General features: G+C 46.8%; 1 protein-coding gene across 15 annotated transcripts in view; it reads right to left on the reverse strand.

Annotated features, from left to right (window-relative positions):
- The window catches only part of SEZ6L (seizure related 6 homolog like), a 217342-nt gene that overhangs the window by 58836 nt on the left and 138800 nt on the right, over positions 1 to 19706 (reverse strand). For all 15 annotated transcript variants that reach the window (XM_074004128.1, XM_045363908.3, XM_074004127.1 and 12 more), the window contains 4 exons: positions 19148 to 19313; positions 14466 to 14632; positions 13348 to 13542; positions 11375 to 11513 (listed from right to left, as the gene is read on the reverse strand). In XM_074004128.1, coding sequence (XP_073860229.1) covers positions 11375 to 11513; positions 13348 to 13542; positions 14466 to 14632; positions 19148 to 19313 — 667 coding nt within the window. The remainder of the gene's footprint in view (positions 1 to 11374; positions 11514 to 13347; positions 13543 to 14465; positions 14633 to 19147; positions 19314 to 19706) is intronic.

Here is a 19706-nt window from a genome sequence, read left to right on the forward strand (position 1 = left end):
CCACACCATATCTCTGGGCTGGGCCTTGCTTTGTGGCTTGCCATAGGATATGGCAGATGCACTGCTGTGCCACTTCCTAGTCTGGGCTCAAGAGGCCTTGAATGCTGCTTCTCCATTTCTTGAAACCCTGGCCAGTCACCACGGAAACAAGCCCAAGCTAGCAATTGGAGGATGAGAGGCACCTGGAGCAGAGATCCGTGTCTATGTCAATCCCAGTCTATGCCCACCTAGACCACGACAGCCAACCCACCTCCAAATACGTGAAGAAGGCCAGTGGCCGCCCAGAGACCCATCTGCGAACCCAGCTAAGACCAGAAGCACCACGCTGACCTGTAGACTCATGAACAGAAATACATGCCTGCTGTTTGATGCCAGTGAGTTTGGGATGGTTTGTTATACGGCAATAGCTGACTGATACAGTGGTCTTGGGGCAATGTCTTCCCATCTCTAGGCCTCAATTTCCTCATTTGCAACATGATGGAATTTGGGCTCTATGAAATTTTCTGCTCCTTTTCTAATGCCTTCGAACTTTTGGCTCCAGGGAAATCCTGTCTCCTCTTTGCTAATGGGCCAGAAGATCTGAGTTCAGCCAGTTTTATTTTTGTCGCGGGCATTTCTCCTGTTATTTTTGCTGATATCTGGAAATCTATTCTCCCAGGGCTAATGTTGTCCTCAACTCTTGAATCTCCCTCCTCCTTGCCTGGCTCTCAGGTAGAAGTCTTACAGTCCAAAGCAGCTATATCTCTGTTTGAAGAACTGAAGTGCCTCTGGAGAAGGCACTTAATTTTTAGGGCTTGGAATTAACTTAGCACAGAACAGGTTGGCAGCGGCTGAAGAGGACTGTTCCGCAGCTATCAATCATATGGTTACCTGGGTTTGTTATTAGGCCTTTTTATTTCCTGGTTAGAGAACCGTGCTGGGGCTCACAAACAGGGAGCAACGTTGGGAACTCTGCGGAGGAGCAAAGGAAGGCACGCTGGAGCCTGGTTGAGACTTTTTCCCTGCAGAGATAGATGTATGTTCGCAGCAGATGTCCAGGAAACAGGGAGCAGGAAACATTCTGAGCCTCAATTTCTTCTTCTGTAAGATGGAGCTGGAAATTTCTCCCATGTGGAGCACTTTGCTACCTTTGTGTGTGTGTGTGTGTGTCTGTGTGTGTGTGTGTGTGTGTGGTTACAAACTGGCTTTGGTCTTAGAGACCTGGGTTCAAGTCTCTAAGACCATCTCTGACTTACACACATCCTAGTTGTGTGACCTTGGGCAAGCAGTTTCATCTCTCTCAGCCTCAGTTTCTTCATCTGCACAAAGGAGTAGTCATACTGACATGATGTAGATATTGCATAGGGTACTGATACTGCATTGGAGAGTGAAATGAGTTACTATAGGTAAAGAAAGCACGTAAAGACTGGCACGTTGTAAGTACTCAATGAATGTCAGATGTTGGTCTTTCATCATCATCATCATCATCAATGAGATAATGTGTGCCTGTATTTATCATAAAGTCTGGGATATAGTAGGGGTAAAAATAGTGTTAGCTATGGTTATCTGCCTATCTTGTGTCAGAAACCTTATGTTATTTGTTATTTTAACTTTTACATGACTTAATTAATTTACACACCCACCTCCTCTCTCTCTCTCTCTCTCTCTCTTTTTAGAAACAGGGTCTCACTATGTTGCCCAAGCTGGTCTCAACACCTGAGCTCAGGTGATCCTCCCACCTCAGCCTCTCAAGTAGCTGGGACCACAGCTGCATGCCACCATGTCTGGCTAATTTTTAAATTATTTGCAGAGACGGGGTCTTGCTTTGTTGCCCAGGCTGGTCTTGAACTCCTGGGCTCAAGCGATCCTCCCACCTTGGCTTCCAAAAGTGCTGGAATTACAGGCATGAGCCACCGTGCCCAGCCTTACCATCTCTTTCGTTCAACAGATATTTATCAAGCACTTTCTTTGTACCAGACACTGGGGATAAAGTGAACAAAATATCCCATTGTGGGGGCAGGCACCATCACCTTCAATAATCTGTCTGAGGCCACAGAGCTGGTGAACATCAGGATGGACTCACATACGCCTCTTTTTGACTCTAGATGCTTTTATGTCTCCTTGGCCGTAAGGCGTCTTCAAGGTTGTGGCCCCTGTGCTGAGCTCTTGTGGCCACAAGCAGGTTGTCTTTCTGGTCCTCTCTTGCTGTGTGATACTTGCTAAGCTTGGGGCCCCTCTCGGATCTTCTATTCCACGATGACTTCACCAATGTTAGTTCCCTTATTTTCCTTTCCGTAATTTATTTTGAGAGTTGGGGAGGGCGTGGGGGGAGAGAATAAATGAGAGAGAGAGGAGAGCAATATGAGAAGTCCCTTAGGATGTCAGTTTCTGTTCAGTTGTGTTTTTAGGGTAAGAGGCAGATTTCTGATGGAGCTGGGAGGGATACATGGTGGGTTAGGGCGGCATTTGGGGTGTAAAGAAGGTTTAGCCTGAGGGCTCCTGACTCATCCCAAGTTGATGCACCCTCCTTCTTTCCTCCATCCAACAATGAGGGCAGATGGTTCTCACTGATGCTGTGGTTCGGAGCATTTGTTCCATGCCTAATGGTCACTGTCGTCACTGCTTGAATCCTTTGCTTATGACACTTTTCTCCCATTAACTCCGGGCAACTGGCACTCTTCAAGATTCCTTCTGGATGTCACCTTCTCAGGGACATTTCCATAATTCACGGAGATAAATCTAGTTCCCGTCTACCTCCCCAACTCCCTCTCCAAGCCACAGGACTTTGCTTACATTTTGCCACGTTGTCTGTTTATGGCTGTATGTCCCTTCGTGAACTTTGAGTCCCTACAGGCCTGGGAGCCTTCTTGTGTCATTGCTGCATTGCCGAGACACACAGCTGGTGCCCCGAAAGCTGTTCAAGTCAGTGGAAGCAGAGGCTATGGTGTGGGCTCCGTCTTTGCTAGCTGTGTGACCTGAGGAAGCCACGTAACCTCTCTGTGCTCTCATGACCCAATCCATAAAGTGGTAATGATAATATCTGCCTTATCTGAGGATTCCTGATAATAGTAGTCTCCATTTGTGAGGCACCAACTACGTGCCAGATAACATGCAATGTGCTTGGCATACATTATCTCTAATTTGGGTAATTACCCTTCTGTAATTATCTCTACCCACATTAGCTCTAATTTATGTCATTATTATCTCTGCATAATAATGTTCACATTTATTATTGCTCACGGACCTAAACGATGCAGCTCAGGGTCCACCTAGCACATAGTAGGTTTTTAATAAATGGTAACTAATTAGAACCGCCATGCCCATGGTATCAACAGACTGCCCAGTAGACAAAGAGGGCTAGAGATCCCCTCTCGCCTGGCACATGTGGCTTACGTCCTCATTCATGACTCAGCAGACAGCTAAGTCATGCGCCTACTATGGGCCACCTACCCAGCTCGGTCTGCAGTGCAAACTCCCTCCTCCTCGTCGATGTGAAAAATAACAATTGCAAACACTTAGGAGGGCTGAGGGGCCTGGAGGACGGAATTATTTTTACTATCAAACCCAAATTGGTTTACTAAAACTGTCAGTGGAAAACCAAGCAAGATAAATTAAACCCAGCAGCTCTTGGGCCTCACGTAACCCTGGCTGTTGAGATGCTATTTTCACTCCCTCTGTGGGAGGGAGGAGGTGCCAAGTCCAGATGCCACTCTGCCAAGCGTGTGCCAAGCTTGTCGGCGTGAGCCTCGGGCTGGTGACCAGAGGACGCAGCTCCCTTCTGCAAAGCTTTAATCTCTTTAAGTGCTTAAACCCTTTTCCTGCTGCCCAATTTGGGGAAGCCCAGACTCCCTAATGTGGCCTTCAAGGCATGGCTGAGTCCCACTCACTGCCAGGCTGTCCTACTTCATGGATGCGTCCTTGAACTCCAGACACACAGGGTCGTGGAGACATGGCAAGTGGGGTGAAAGTCCAAGCTCCACCAGCTTCTAGCTGTGCGATCACAGGCACTCTCCCAACACCCCGAGCCTCAGTTTACTCATCTGGAAAATGGAGATAACAACAGAACCCAAGGCATGTGCTTGTCGTGAAGATGTCTAGGATGTAAATGCTTGGGATATCCTAAGTGCTCAGCAAATATTAAATATCATGGACAGTTAAGAAGGGAGCTGTGCTTTCCTGCCTCTGGACCTTAGCACATGTTGTTCCTTTTGGCTGGAACACTGTTCCCCTCCATCTCTGCCCATCTTCTCTCTGGCTTTCAGGTCTTAGCATAGATCGGGGTTTCTCTGCTTCAACACCATTGATATTTTGGGTCAGCTCATTCTTTGTGGTGGGTATTGTCCTGTGCGTTGTCGGATGCATAGCAGCATCCCTGGCCTGTCACCAGTAGATGCTGGCGGTGCTGTCCACCCCACCCTCCAGTTGTCCCAACCAGAAGTGCCTCCAGACATTGGCAAGTGTCCCCTGGTGCAAGATAGCTCCTGGTTGAGAAAAACTGACTTAGACTTTACTGTTCTCAGAACAGCTTCTCCCTCACATTCTCAGCCAGGCTCACCTTCCCTCACTCTGGGCCCCCAGAGGGCTATATTTCCTCTTGCTGGTGCTGTGTCAGCCTACGACATGGCTCCCCGAGGGCAGGGCTGCATCTGTTTTGCTCACTGCCAGGGCCCAGCCTCAATACCTGCTACATAGTGGATGCTCAATAAATATTTGTGGAATCGAATTAAACTTGCTCAGTGACAAAAATGACAGTCCTCACATGTCCATGATGATTAAACCTGGGACTGAATAGATTTTGATATCACTGCAAATCCTAAGGCCCCGGGATGACGCTGGCTGCTTGTCCTAACGCAAGTCATGACAGCTGCCTTGGGGAGGGCGATGCTCCCCTTATTGGCCCCATTCTGAGCCTGTCTGTGGTTCCATCATCACTTCCTACTTGGCTTAGTGTCCAGTGCTCAGAATATCCGGGAGAATGAAATAGGCTTCCCAAGCGCCATGGCACTTGGTCCCTGAACTCTGCCAGCATATCTCGGCATCGCTGGATTGGGGGACCTTGAAGTCCCCCTCCCGCTAGATATTCTGATTCTCAGGTCTGTGATGACACATCTTTTGACACCATAACCCTATAAAATGTTCTCTTGGGGAGTCCTCCTACTTCTGTTATTTAATACTTTACTTGATAATTTTTAGCTAAATTTATTTCTTATCAACCCAGGTTCCTTGTCATGTAACAAACCTGTATTTATTAAAAAAATGGAGGCCACGTCCCCAGAAAGTCTTTCCATATTTTTCTGACCCTCTTTCTTTCTTTCCCTCCATGTGCATCATAGCCAGCAGAACACAAATTTGGGTTCGAATTCTCCCTTTGAAGCCTCATGTCTGTATGATCGTACAAGCTATATTTATTTCATTGGCTTTTATTTATTAAGCACCTACAATGGGCCATGCACTGGTCTATATGTTAGGGTTACAGCAGTGAATAAGACAGAAAATAAGCTCCTGCTCTTCTCATGGAGGTGACGTTCCAGGTGGAGGTGGTGGGAGTTGAAATACTTCAAGATATACTACAATGTGTAGTGCGTTGGGTGGTGGCGAGGGCTCTGGAAGTGAAGCAAAGTCAGAGGATGGAGAGTTGGGGAGCAAGCTCTGCAGATATTTGAGGCAGAGCATCCCAATGGCAGAGGAGACAGCAGTGCAAAGGCCCTGAGGTATGCGTGTGGAATGCCAAGAAGGCGAATATGGTCGAATATACCATACAGAAAGGAGAAGAGAGGAATAAAGTGATGCTGGAGATGTAACCAGAGCTAGATCCCGTAGGGCCTTTTGTAAGAACACTGGCTTTACCTCCGAATAAAACAGGGAGCTATGGCAGAACTTCGAGCAGAGCATGGGTGATATGACTTAGGTTGTAACAGGATCACTCAGAGTGTTGGTTAAAAAGAGCCCAGAGCGGGCAAAAGTGGGAACGAGGATACCTCAAAGGCCATTGCAATAATCCCGGGAAGACACGGGGGTGGCTTGGACCCTGCAGGTGGCAGTGGAGGTATCAGAACTGCTTGGACTCTGGGAAGACTTTGACTTTTGAGTAGAAGCAACAGGATTTCCTGAAGATTTGGTCACAGGGTATGGGAGAAAGAGAAAGGTCCGGTTCACAGTGAGTGTGCTGGGCTGGGGGCAGGCTCATACGGGCTTGTGAGAGCTAATGGTTACATGTCCAGGCATTTGGAGAGCCTGTTGTCATTACGTTGTTAGCTTGAAACGGGTCATAGTGGGAGTATTTACACCGCGGAAATTGACAGATGCTACCAATCGGGGTGTGGCCCACTGTGCCCCCAACTTGCTAAAAAAGCCAGCACTCCACTGAGCCAGAATAACACCAAGGGTTCTGTTTCTGTTGTTGTTTGTTTGAATTTTTCCCCAAGCGGCAGGTGGAATAGATCATACCTTACACATATGGGAAAGATGGGGTAAAATAGGTATAATAGATAAATAAATATCTCCCTATAAATAGATATAAGGAGGGAGAATCAGGAGTTTGACTTCGAATACGTTTAATTTGAGATGCCTCTTAGACATCCAAGTGAACTGGTGAGGAAGCAAGAGGATATAATTAAATGTAATAGTTGCACCTACTTCATGGGATTAATCCAAAGAGCAAATAATACAATTTATTTTTAACTTACACAAGGTAAAAATTAATGTTAGTAAAGACCTTGAAAATAGTAAGTGCTTCAAAACGTGCATTTCTTCATTGCGGCAACGAGAAAGGAGCTAAATCCTTCAATCACCTTAATCGTTTGCAAGAGTGGCAAACTGATGGCCCTCAGTTTGGATGCAGCCAGTAGGCACTTTTTTTTTTTTTTTTGAAGGAGGGGATGCTATTTTTAAAAATTGAATTTATGACCGGGGGCAGTGGCTCATGCCTGTAATCCCAGCACTTTGGGAGGCGCAGGCGGGCAGATCAACTGAGGTCAGGAGTTTGAGACCAGCCTGGCCAACATGGTGAAACCCCATCTCTATTAAAAATACAAAAATTAGCCAGGTGTGGTGGCGCACACCTGTAATCCCAACGACTCAGGAGGCTGAGGCAGGAGAATCGCTTGAACCTGGGAGTTGGAGGTTGCAGTGAGCTGAGACGGCACCACTGCATTCCAGCCTGGGTGACAGTGAGACTCTGTCGCAAAAAATAAAATAAAATAAAATAAAATAAAAATTGAATTTAAATGATTTTAGATAGGGCATGTACTTCCTAATTCATCACAGATCCCTCCCCTCCATATAATCTCACACCAGCTCTAAATCCTGTATTTATGTTGCCTGGCCCTTCATGATTTTGAATTTGCATCTACCCTTGATTCAAGGCAGCCCATCATTTTGCAGAGGAGGAATCTAAGGCCCAGAGAGGCTAGGTGCTGGGTCCAGGGCTGCTGAGGGCATGGAGTATCAGGGCAGGGAGGCAGGAAACTGAGGGTCCTCTCTCCTAGTCAACGCTCAATCTACGACTGCGAAAATGTTCAGAAGACAGAAAGTCTGCCCCCGCTGCAAGGGCTCCCTTGCTGATGCTAACACCAGTGGCCTGGCTTTGGGGAAGCTTTAATTGCTTGAGATTCCCAGATCGGCTGCCCCATCGCATGCATGCTTAGTGGTAGAAGTAAAACCCAATCTGGTGTCAGGCTGAAGGTTAATTGAATATTTGATGCCTAGAGATGATGAAAGTAAAGATTCCCATTTTCTTGTTTCCTCCTCCAGACCTCTGGCACCAAAGGGAGATGTGGGCCCGACTTATTTAAGCAAAACCACCCATCTGGGAGGCTTCCTGTGAGGCGAGAAGAGGAGAGCCAAGCAGAAGAGGGGGGATTATAGATGACTTCATGGGGCCTAGAGCTGGGCGGGATCTTCTGCCAGAGAAGCCAAGAACTCAGGAGTTTGTCGTACCTTCTCTTGGCTGAAGACAGGTGGTTTTCCTGGTAACTTCTGGGGAAAGGAATTCATAAGCTGGAACCATAAATTTGTATTTATGGACAAGGACAAGGGGGCAACACAGAAGGCTTCCTAAGGGATGCAGCCTTAGAATAAAGTTTTCTATGTGAAGCTTCAGCTAAGAAGACCCCAGAGCTTCCCTTGGATCCATTCCCTCTGTAGCCCCTACCCACCTGCCATGCTTTGCTCCAGCCACGTTAAACTTTATGCCATTAAGTGGGTCACACTCTCTCATTTCCAGGCTTATAGATGCTTTGCAGATGCCCTTATCATGTAGGTAGGACATGCTGCTGCTGCTGCTGCTTCTCCTTCTCCTTCTCCTTCTCCTTCTTCCTCTTCCCCTTCCCCTTCTCCTTCTCCTTCTCCTTCCTTCTCCTTCTCCTTCTCCTCCTCCTCCTCCACCTCCTTCTCTTCCTCCTTCTTCTTTTCTTTTTCTTTCTTTCTTTCTTTTTTTTTTTTTTTCTGAGACAGAGTCTCGCTCTGTCACCCAGGCTGGAGTACAGTGGCGTGATCTCGGCTTACCACAATCTCCACCTCCCAGGTTCAGGTGATTCTCTTGCCTCAGCCTCCTGAATAGCTGAGGTTACAGGTGCCCACCGCAACGCCTGGCTAAGTTTTGTATTTTTAGTAGAGGCGGGGTTTCACCATGTTGGCTGGGCTGGTCTTGAACTCCTGACCTCAAATGATCCACCCACCTCGGCCTCCCAAAGTGCTGGGATTACAAGCGTGAGCCACCATGCCTGGCCGGGGCATTCTTCTTTTCCCCCCATCACCTGCCTACCTTCTCTTTCATGGTATTATAGAAGTCACTTCTTCCTGGGAGCCCTCCTGATTTCACTCAGGTGCCCTCACCTGCCTGTCACTGCTCCTTTCACACTGCATTTACTTTCTTCCCTGCCTCACCTGCTAGGCATGCAGGGTGAGGACTGCCCTGCTTTTCTCACAACTGTATCTTCAATGCTAAGCCTGCTACTGGCACACAGTAGGTACACAGTAATTTTTTCCCTAGAGTTAAGAGAGACAACCCATTCCATTCTTTTTAATATGAATTTTACCACTGAAGAAACAACCATTAGAACCTTTCCAGCACATAAAATTATGCTTGCCTTATAGTAGACACTCAAACAATTTGTTTGGAATGAATGAATAAGCATCTTATTCCAGACTCTAGAAGTCAGAGAGAAACGAATGGGGGGAAGAGGATGAGGTCTATTTAATTCAATTTTAATTTTAACTTTTTTGTTAGAGACAGAGTCTTACTCTGTTGCCCAGGCTGAAGTGCAGTGGTGTGATCATGGCTCACTGCAGCATGGAACTCCAGGGCTCAAGTAATCCTCTCACCTGAGCCTCCCAGGTAGCTGGGACTACAGGTGCCACCAAGCCTGGCTAGTTTTTTTAATTGTTTGTAAAGATGGGGGTCTCACTATGTTGCCTAGGCTGGTCTTGAACTCCTGGCCCTAAGTGATTCTCCTACCTCAGCCTCTCAAAATGTTGAGATTACAGGTGTGAGCCACTGTGCCCAGACGAGGATGAGCTTTATTGAGGAGTGAGGCAATGGGCAAGGAACGCGAAAAATCTGCCTCCAGCAGCCACAAAGCATTGATATTCCAAGACCCCCTTACAGGAGAGAAAAACTGAGGCCCAGAGAGAGGCGAGAACAGGTGAGCCCAGCCCAAAGTCATATGTGAAGGAGGTGGAATTCTTTCTTAGATTGGCCTGACCCCAAGTCCACAAGGGGTGGCTATTCAAGCTGTGTAAGTCTCTGACTCCGCTGGAGAAGGAGGTTCTGGGACAACCTCTGGGGACACTTTTTTTTTTTGAGACAGGGTCTTACTTTGTCACCCGGGCTGGAGTGCAGTGGCATGATCACGGCTCACTGCAGCCTCAATTTCCCAGGCTCAAGAGATCCTCCCATCTCAGCCTCTCAAGTAGCTGGTACCACAGGCGTGTGCCACCACACCCAGCTAATTTTTGTTTTTTTGAAGAGATAGGATGCCCCTATGTTGTTGGGATTGGTGTCAAACTCCTGGTCTCAAGCAGTCCTCCTGCCTCAGCCTCCCAAAGTGTTCGGGTTACAGTCATGAGCCACGGCACCTAGCCTAAGGACACTCTTGCTGCATCTAAGGAACAACCTCAAAAGCCAGTCACTAATAATTTGAAAATAATGTCTCTTTCTCTTGCAAGGTTCCTCTGCAGAGCCAGACAACCCTGAGTGCTGCTTCCCCAGCCTGCTGGGTTTCAGCACTCTCTCCTCCCCCAACCACCCTCCCGTCTGCCACCTGGGTCTGCCGGGAACTCTGTATTCTGCTTGCTCCAGACACCACCATCTGTCTTTGTCCACTTCTCACCCCCATCTCACATGGGGCAGTGGAAAGAGCATGACTGAGAAGCCACAGAAGCCTGAATTTCAGCTACTCGCTGGCTTTCTGGGTGGCCTCCCTGCATTTCTGCTGCCTTCTCAGACAGTGGGGTTAATGACCTCCCAGGCAGGGTTCTTTGTGAGAATGACCTAAGACAGAAATGTTTAGAGCAGTCACTTTTGCATCTGGCCCAGAGTAACTGCTTCCCTGCAAATGTCACCCTCATGGGGAGCTAGCGGGGAACATTCTGGATGGAGAATCTAATGGTTACCCCCTGTGAATATGAGAAACCCAGCCGCACAGCCAAGTAAGTCTGTTCATTAAAAACATTTTTTTTTCATTCAGCAATCATTTCCTGAACATCTACTGTGTATCAGGCTCTGTGTTAGACTGTGGAGACAGAGGGTGGTCAGACCCAGCCCCAGTGGAGAGGACCTTCTGGTTTAGCTGAGGGAGACAAACAGGAAAATAAACAACTGTAGTCCTGTAAACAAGTGTTATAGTGCCCCCCTCTCCCTGGCCACACTGGCCATTCGGTCCTTTGAAAATGAGATGCTTGCCACAGGGCCTTTGCACATTCTGTTCATTTAGGATGCATCACTCCAACTCATCTTTTAGTTCTGAGCTTTAGTATCAGAACCTTGGGGAAGACTTTTCTGATCTTCCTCTTTATATCAAATTCCAGTTATAGAATCTCATAGCACCATTCACCTCTCCTTACATCCCTTATTGAAGTTAGAGTGTGCAATTATTTGTGTATGCCCTCATTTCATATTTGTTTCCTTAGACTGAATTTCCCAAAGATAGGGACTCTCTCTCTCTCTCTCTCTCTCTCTCTCTCTCTCTCTCTCTCTCTCTCTGTGTGTGTGTGTGTGTGTGCGCGCGCACGCTGCTGTTGTCAATCTCACTATGGGAATGCCTGTTCTCTGCACAGTCCCTGGCACATAGTAGATGCTTAGTTACTACTGGTTGAAAGAATAAAGCAGGAGCAATTTCTTTCCCAATCTCCCAAATTTTGCCAAATTAGAGGACAGCCCATTATAAACACTCACAACTGGATATCTAAGAAGATCCGTTTCTCTTCTCCCACGTGGATCTTCCAGATACAATCTTCACCTTCCATGTAGGGCTCCGGCCAGTTTGGGGACAGTACCACCCCAGCCACAGCAGAGAGCTCACCACCGCACATGGCTGTAAAAGACAGACAGGCAGGAAGGCGGACTTTATTTGTAAAGAAGTCAGTGTGGCATAGCGGCTAACCCTGTGGGCTATGAAGTCAGACAGCCGTGAATCTCTGTGTACTGTGGACAGGTGCCTTTACCTCAGGCAGCCAGCACGTGTGTGTGTGTGTGTGTGTGTGTGTGTGTGTGTGTGTGTGTGTGTGTGTGTAATGATTAAATGAGAGCTGGCCAGCTGCCTGCCCTGCAGCTGACAGTTGGTAAAAGTTGGGCTAAGGAGTGCTATTGCTCTTTCAAGACCAAGGATGGAGCTCAGTGGTCAGAATGACTCCTCAACAGCCTCTGCTCTTTTGCAGGGTGAGTAGTGGCTAAGAGACCGCTCACTCAAGTTAGGTGGTCCCAGGGTTCCAATCTTGTCTCTGCTGCTAACAATCTGTAAGAGGAGGTATGTAATTTCCCAGAGCCTCAGCTCCCTTTCTCTATAAAATGGGGGCAATACCACCGCCAGCCTCATTGGGTGATTTTGAGGCTTAAGCTCATGAATGTCAAACATGCTGCACAGCGCCTGGCACGTGGTAGCTGCTCGATAATTTAGATAATGTTGCTATGACAGGTCCCGGCCCTGAACTGGAAGCAGAGATGTGGCTGCGGCAGGTGCCCTTTAAATTCCACTCTGTGTTTACCGCTTTGGAAAGTTCTCAACATGGCAGAGGCCAAAGCACCAATAAATTCCGCTCTGTTAAACCGGCACATCTAATATAGGGATCAATTCCTCACCATGGCAAGGCTGTGATTTCACGCCAACTGCCATTGAGGCGGTGGCTGCCAAGAGTGAGGGCACCCTTCATTACTCCACATGCTACCAGGAGACCCAGGCTCAGGGTGGCTCAGCGGCCTTGAATATGGGGAAATGGGCCGGGCGCGATGCTCATGCCTGTAATCCCAGCACTTTGGGAGGCCAAGGCAGGTGGATCACCTGAGGTCAGGAGTTCAAGACCAGCCTGGCTAATACGGTGAAACCCTGTCTCTACTAAAAATACAGAATTAGCCGGGCGTTGTGGCCCATGCCTGTAACCCCAGCTACTCAGGAGGCTGAGACAGGAGAATTGCTTGAACCCGGGAGGCAGAGGCTGCAGTGAGCCAAACGAGTCTCCATCTCAACAATGCCAAAAAGAATATGGGGAAACTGGCAGGACAGTCCACTGGAGCCTGTGTAGATGAGGGTTCTCTGCAGCCAACACTGTCCAGTGGGGCTCAGAGCACAGTACTCTGAGAGCAGAGAGACCTGAGTTCCATTCCTGTCCCTGCCAATTCCCCTCAGTGTGTTCTTAAACAGGTCACTTCATAGCATTAGTTTTCTCACCTGCAAATAGGGCTGATAGAATCTACTTTATAAGGCTATGGTGAGGTTGAAATCAGATAATGCACATACACCCTTAGCAAAGCACTGGTAGCATAATTATTACACACCAATTAAGAACTATTATTATTCTTATTAGTGAGATTCAGGGCTGCCCTGGGTTGTTGCATGGGTTGTGCACTGCACAAGCATGCATAGCAGAGGGAGTATTTACGAGCTGAAATCCATGCAGTATTCAGCTCACCAAGCTGTGCACTATGGGACCTATGCCCGGAGGAAGGCGCACCTTTTAAAATTTACCCATTTTGTAATTTTCTCAAGACCTGCACCAACCCTGAACCAAAGGACAGTGAACCTTGGAAAGGGTTCTAATCCTAAAATTGGTATGAAAACTGGGGACAGGCCTCTAAGCTGGGGCCTTGGTCTTCTCATCTGAAGGGTGGAGGTCCCTGGGGTGCCATGGGAAGAGTGTCGTGGGTCCGCTCACCTCTGCAGAGGGGCTCCGTGTCATTCCAGTATGGGTCCCGCACATTGATGCATTCGATGATGGCCGGGCCCTGCTCCAGGGAGTGGCCGGGGTCGCAGGTGAACTCCACTATAGTCCCAATGTTATAGGTCGGGTCGGATGTAGTGAAGTTCCCATTCTGGATGTAGGGCTCGTAGCAGTGGCCTTTCTCAAACGCTGAGGAAGGGAAACAAAGAGAGGCAGGAGTTCAGATGAGTCAGGGACTACCCCATGGTGCTGTATTTCAGAAGATGGGTCTCCTGTGCTGTTTAGAAAAGCCCTAAAGAAAACAAGTACCAAATCACATGTCCTGGTTCCAGACGATGTGCTGAGAACCCTGGGGCCACCCAGTTGACTCCTTGGGGCCTCATTTAAACAAATCTAAAATAGGAATAAGAATCTCTGTCTTCTCCACCCTGTGGAGTTGTTGTGTTTTAATACCTTTCCACGTCCGATTCCACAGAAGGATCTTCAGAGCCCTGATTTTTTTTGCCACTGGAAACTGTAGGGTTGTCTATGATAAAAACCAACTTTTCTTGGCAAAGCCAGAACAGAAGGTCCTCCAACATACATGAAATGCCCAGCGAATCCCTTCTTCAAGAGTCAGGGTCTCAGCAGGAGGGGCTCTTGCTAAATTCTTCTTGGAAGATGAAGTGGCTGAATTATAAGAGGTCTACTAGGTGGAGTGGAGCAGAGCTTAAGGGCTCCCCAGTACAGGATGGACAGAGATCTTAACTCCATCCTTGTTCACTGGTGGTCTTGGGCAGGTCACCCAAGTTTCTTAAACCTCAGTTTCCTCACCGAAAATCAGATAGAATAACAGTTCTAATGTTTCAGTGTGATGAGGATCAAACATGATGCAGAAGCTGAAATCCAAGGAGACAATGCACAGAAGGCACTGAGCACGTAGTAAGTGCACAGCTAATGGTAGGCATTATTATTAACAAAACCAAGAGCCTGTCTTTGGAAACCAAAGGATCCACATGGCCACGGGATTTCCCACATCCTTCGCAGCCCAGATTTCTATCTCCCCATGCTTTCCCTGCTCCCAGGCTACTCCCAGCCCCACAAGAGAAGGGGAAGCCCCCAGGGACCCTCACCCTCAAATCGGATGTTGAAGGTGGAGGCTGCTCGGGCCTGGTCGGACGTGAACTCGATACGGATGGTGTCGCCCTCGCTCAGCAGGCCCTCAAAAGGGACACTCTCAGTTTGAAGGGAGTCGTAGAGAAGAGCTGACTTGTTGGTCTGCCCGCTGTGAACCGTCATCCTGGTAGTGGGAGCAGAGAGACAGAGGGACACTGACAGATTTTCCTGGGTCACTGACATGGCAGAGGAAGGGGTGTGCTATGACTGCCACCTCTGGAGCCTCATTACCTGATCCCAAACCTAACTCTGCCTCTTTTTTTTTTTTTTTTTCTTTCTTTTTGATGGAGTTTCACTCATGTTGCCCAGCCTGGAGTTCAATGGTGCGATCTTGGCTCACTGCAACCTCTGCCTCCCACGTTCAAGCGATTCTCCTGTCTCAGCCTCCCGAGTAGCTGGGATTACAGATGTGCCCCACCATACCCAGCAAATTTTTGTATTTTTAGTAGAGACAGGGTTTCACCATGTTGGCCAGGCTGGTCTCGAACTTCTGACCTCAGGTGATCCACCTGCTTTAGCCTCCCAAAGTGCTTACAGGCGTGAGCCACCTTGCCCAGTCCTGACTTTGCCTCTTATGTGCTCAGACAAGTGTCATCTTATCAAACCCGTTTCCTCTTCTGTACAATGGGACTAAATGCATGTCCTGGCTTCCTTATGATTTATTCTGAGGTTGTAGGGAGAGTAATGTATATGATGTAATAAACCAAACGATGAACTAATGAATTGATGTTGACTATTATTATTAATTGAGAAGTTGGAATTAATGGACTAATCTCATTGCCGAAAGGGTGGCTTATTTGGTCAGGCAGACCTGGGTGTGAGTCCTGACTCCGTCACTTCTGACCTGTGTCACTTTGCACAAGAACACTTCACCTCTCTGAGTCTCTGTTTTCTCATCTGTAAAATGGGTACAATTGCACCTATATCAGAGTGTGGGGCGCGGTGGCTCATGTCTATAATCCCAGCACTTTGGGAGGCCAAGGTGGGTGGATCATGTGAGGTCAGGAGTTAGATACCAGCCTGGCCAACATCATGACACTCCGTCTCTACTAAAAATACAAAAATTAGTCAGGTATGGTGGCGTGTGCCCGTAGTCCCTGCTACTCTGGAGGCTGAGGCAGGAGAATCACTTGAACCAGGAAGCCAGAGATCGCAGTGAGCTGAGATTGAGCCACTGTACTCCAGCTTGGGTGACAGAGCAAGATTCAGTCTAAAAAATAAAAAATAAAAAAAAAAAATTAACAGGGCACAGTAGGTAAGTTTTCTTTATTAAGCATTTGACCCCCGCCAGGCTCTGTCTCTGATCCCCATTTTCTAAGAGCACTGTGTGGGAAGTCAGGAGTCATAATTCTCGTTTCCCAATTCCCCATCTGGATTAACATTAAGTCTTAAAACATCTTTCAGCCTCAGTGTCCTCAACTGTGAAAGGAGGGACCTGACCATAGTGTCGTTCTGACCTATCTTACAGGTGGGCTTTGAGAATATTTCAAAATAAAAAGTGCCCTGAAAAATAAAATGTGTTAAACAAAATGTTGGGTATTTATTTTTATTGTTATTAAAGCTATTTGAACTTGACTCCTTGCCAGCCTTGGTTTTTTAAAGAAATTATGCAAAAGTGGTGAAGAAAACAGTATACAAATTAGATAAGTTTCTTTTATGGAGTCATAAACACACATTTTTAAGCCTTTGAGGTTTTTACTGACTCATAAAAATAGTTTATTTTATGTTGCCCAGATGAATTTCTAATGTCACTAAGATGTATAAATGTTGGAGCCACAGTTGGTTTCTTTCGCTATATGTCCAGTATGGCTGAGGCAAGGATGGGGGCTGTGGTGAAGTCCAGGGGGCATCCCAGGAGTGGGAAGGGGCATTGACATAGTCTTCTGATTCCTGATGACTCTGTGGTATCTTAGGGACTGTGTGTTGGGACACCTCTTTCAAAGAACAGGAGCCTTTGGCAAAGAGGGTTTCTCTGGAGGAAAGCTTCAAGATCTCAACATCTCTATAGACTATTAATCTTTTAAAACCAGCAATTTTCTAATCATATTTTCTAGAATGTCTGCAATAGTAATGTATTTTCTCTCAAATTCTTATGTAGTCTATGGTCAAATGGATTTGCAAAATACTGAATTAAATAAAAATTAAATTTTTTTTTTCCTGCAGGACTTAACAGTACCTTTGTTAGCTAGTACATATTAAGACCTTTCAAGGCAAGGATAGGGTGGGCACAGTGTCTTCCAAACATGCTTGACTATAGAAGTCATTTTTTATGGGGCATGTTGTGAGACGAGTTTAGAAAGAGTTCATTTGGAGGGAAATCATCTTACAATCTTTATTCATGTCCCTCCTCTACTAAAAAGCCTTCCATGGCTCTCTATTGCCTGTAAAAGTAGCCTGGCATTCAAAGTCCTTCAGGATATAACCCCAGTCTACATTCCCAGATCTCTTTCCTCCTGTTCCCGTGAGAACTTCTGCTGCAGCTCCCCAACACATTTACTAATTCTTTCCTCTACATCTTCGTGCTCATCCCCCAATTCTCCATGCCTGGAATACCCTCCTTTTGTATTCTTTGGACCCATTATCCAATCTCCTTCCATTTTGACTTTAGGTCAAAGTCTTATTTCTTTTGTAGAGTCCTATCTAGCTCTGAGTTCTTGCAACTGACATATTGTGGTATTTTAGCCATTTCCCCTCAATAAAGTGCATGGGACAGACATAATTGATTTCTCTTTTCTTCTTGGCCCAGAGAGTAGTGTCTTCATCGTTTTTTTGTGTGTGTTGACCTTAAAGCTTGATGAACTCTACAAACTTCTTTTCCTACTGATACACTTGAAAGCTGGTTTTTTTCCCTGGTAAGTGTCAACTCATACAGATCTTTGCAGGACCCCAGAGAAACTGCTAGTGACCAGTACCAGTGGGGGGCCCACTTGTCAGGATTTAAACAACTTGCAGAAAATACTCATTTTGATGCATTCTTTTGTCTCTGCTAATTCTTGTTGTCTAGTATAAACTTAAGCTTGGCTCATCTCAAGCACCCCTCAGAAGAGGCAGATCTGAGGTCTAAGATTTGGAAATGGTCCTTCACCAAGGGTTCCCGTGCCTGGATTTTCAGAGTCTCCAGAAGAAAGGATAGGGAATCTGATTTTTAAAGAGCTCCCCAGCTTATTATTCTGGTGCTGCTGAAAAGCCATGTTTGGGAGCCCCTGCTTGATACCTTACACTTTAAAGAAGCAATTTATCGATATACAGTTGTTCTGGATAAAGCTGAACTGCCTAGACGGAAGTGGACTCAAGAAGCATGGGAAAATTATTCAGTTGTCTTTTTGTTTTTTTTAAAAAAGTCTTTCCAACCTAAAGACCTGATAGTCTAGGTTTGACCCATCAAAGAAGCCAAAACACGAGAATTCTTAGATCAAAAATTCTAAGGTGGGGGCATTCTGGAAGTGCAATAAACACTGCCAGTGCCCTACCCTCTCCTACCCCTCAGCAGTCAACTGCTCCCACATTTTCTGCTGGCCTCCGACCACAAATCTCTGAGAATCAGTCAACTCAACCAGCTCAAAGGGTGGCAGCTGATGTTGGGGATAGTTAGTGCTCCTCATCGCATCTCTCATCCAGTGATGAATGGGAGCTGGTGCATAAATACCCCAGCTCCCTCACTCTTCCAACAGGTCCACTCTGAGGTATGCTCAACACAGTTGCCCAGAGGTCTCCAGTGGACAGAATCCCAATTTTCCCAGCAGTCACCTGATTATTAGTGCAACTAGTATTCACAATCTCACTTTCCCACGCACCTCCTAGTGCTTAGTAGGATTAGCTCCCCAGTAAACTACTTCCTCTCACATCCTTATCACCATGTTTGATTCCAAGGAAACCCAATTCACGACAGCAAGTCAAAACAGCTAAAGTCCTAGTTTTCTATACTATCTTAGAATGAGATCGCAGAATAATCCAGAATATTCTAGAACAAGACCCCATAATATTCTAGAATAAGACCCCAGAATATCCCAGAATAAGATCCCAGAATATTTCAGAACATTCTGGAGTAAGACCCCAGAATTTCTAGAATAAGATCCCCAAATATTCTAGAATAAGATCCCAGAATACTAAAGTTGTATAATGCTGGATTCTGTGCATATTATTAAGAGTCTACAGACACACTCTTGCTGAGATACTGCCTGGTAACTTCTCTCTAGTTCTTTCACGTGCATACGTCTAGTTTTTCCTTCTCAATTTCCTATCATGCCAGAAACTAATATTTTCTACTTCTTTCCTATTCTCCATGGAGCCTAATATATGGCTGGGTACTGAGCAGATGATCAATACGTACTCCCTTTTTGTTCAACTGCAAAAAGGGGTGTGCAAGAGAAAGAACAGGGCAGTTCCCTTTTTGCCTCTTCCCCTAGCCTGCTGTATGAGCTGGGACAGGTCCCTTTCCTTCTGCATGCCCCAGTTTCCTTATCTGTAAAAGGAAGACATTGAAGCTGATGGTGTCTAAGATATTTGTCATCCACCCCAGCTCTTCTTTTCTTGAATTCCGTGAGCCAAAACTTCAGCCATTTCAAGACTCCAAGTCCCCAAGCCATGTTCTAATATTCTGGGAGGAAACGGAGTTGGGTGTGGACCTTCAGAGCTTTACCTGTCCTTGTCATGCAGCGACAGCCTCTCAAAGTGCAGGTGCAGCTTCTGGCCCTCTGGAGCTTCAATCGTCCAGACGCAGAATTGGCTCCCATTGGTGTTTCCAGGGTAACTTGGGGAGAGGACGCGGCCGATGGTGGCATTGTGCACTGTCCCTCCACAAGGAGCTGGATCCAGAAAGGGGTGGGTGGGCAATGTGAGAGAGCAGAGAGAGAGAGAAAGAGAGGAGAGAGACAGAGAGAGAAATGAGAGAGAGAGAGAAAGAGAGAGAGAGAGAGAGAGAGAAGGAAGTGAGTGTTTCACTCTCTGCTGATCCCCACCGCTGCCCCTTGCCTAGGGTGAAACATCAGAGACCTGGAGCGGGAAGAAACAGGGCAGGGAGAGAAAGCTTGGAAGGGAATTGTCCTCCTGGGAGGAAATTCTCCTGTTTGACAGGAGATTTCACTCTCCAATTGGAACCATCAACATGTGTATTTCATGGTAGAGAATGACTGCTATTTAATGACAGTTCTATGGTGCTGGCTGTGCCCTGACTTTTAATCACAAAATGGCAATCAAGA

Source organism: Macaca fascicularis, chromosome 10, assembly GCF_037993035.2.
Source record: "Macaca fascicularis isolate 582-1 chromosome 10, T2T-MFA8v1.1".
Lineage (NCBI taxonomy): Eukaryota > Metazoa > Chordata > Mammalia > Primates > Cercopithecidae > Macaca > Macaca fascicularis.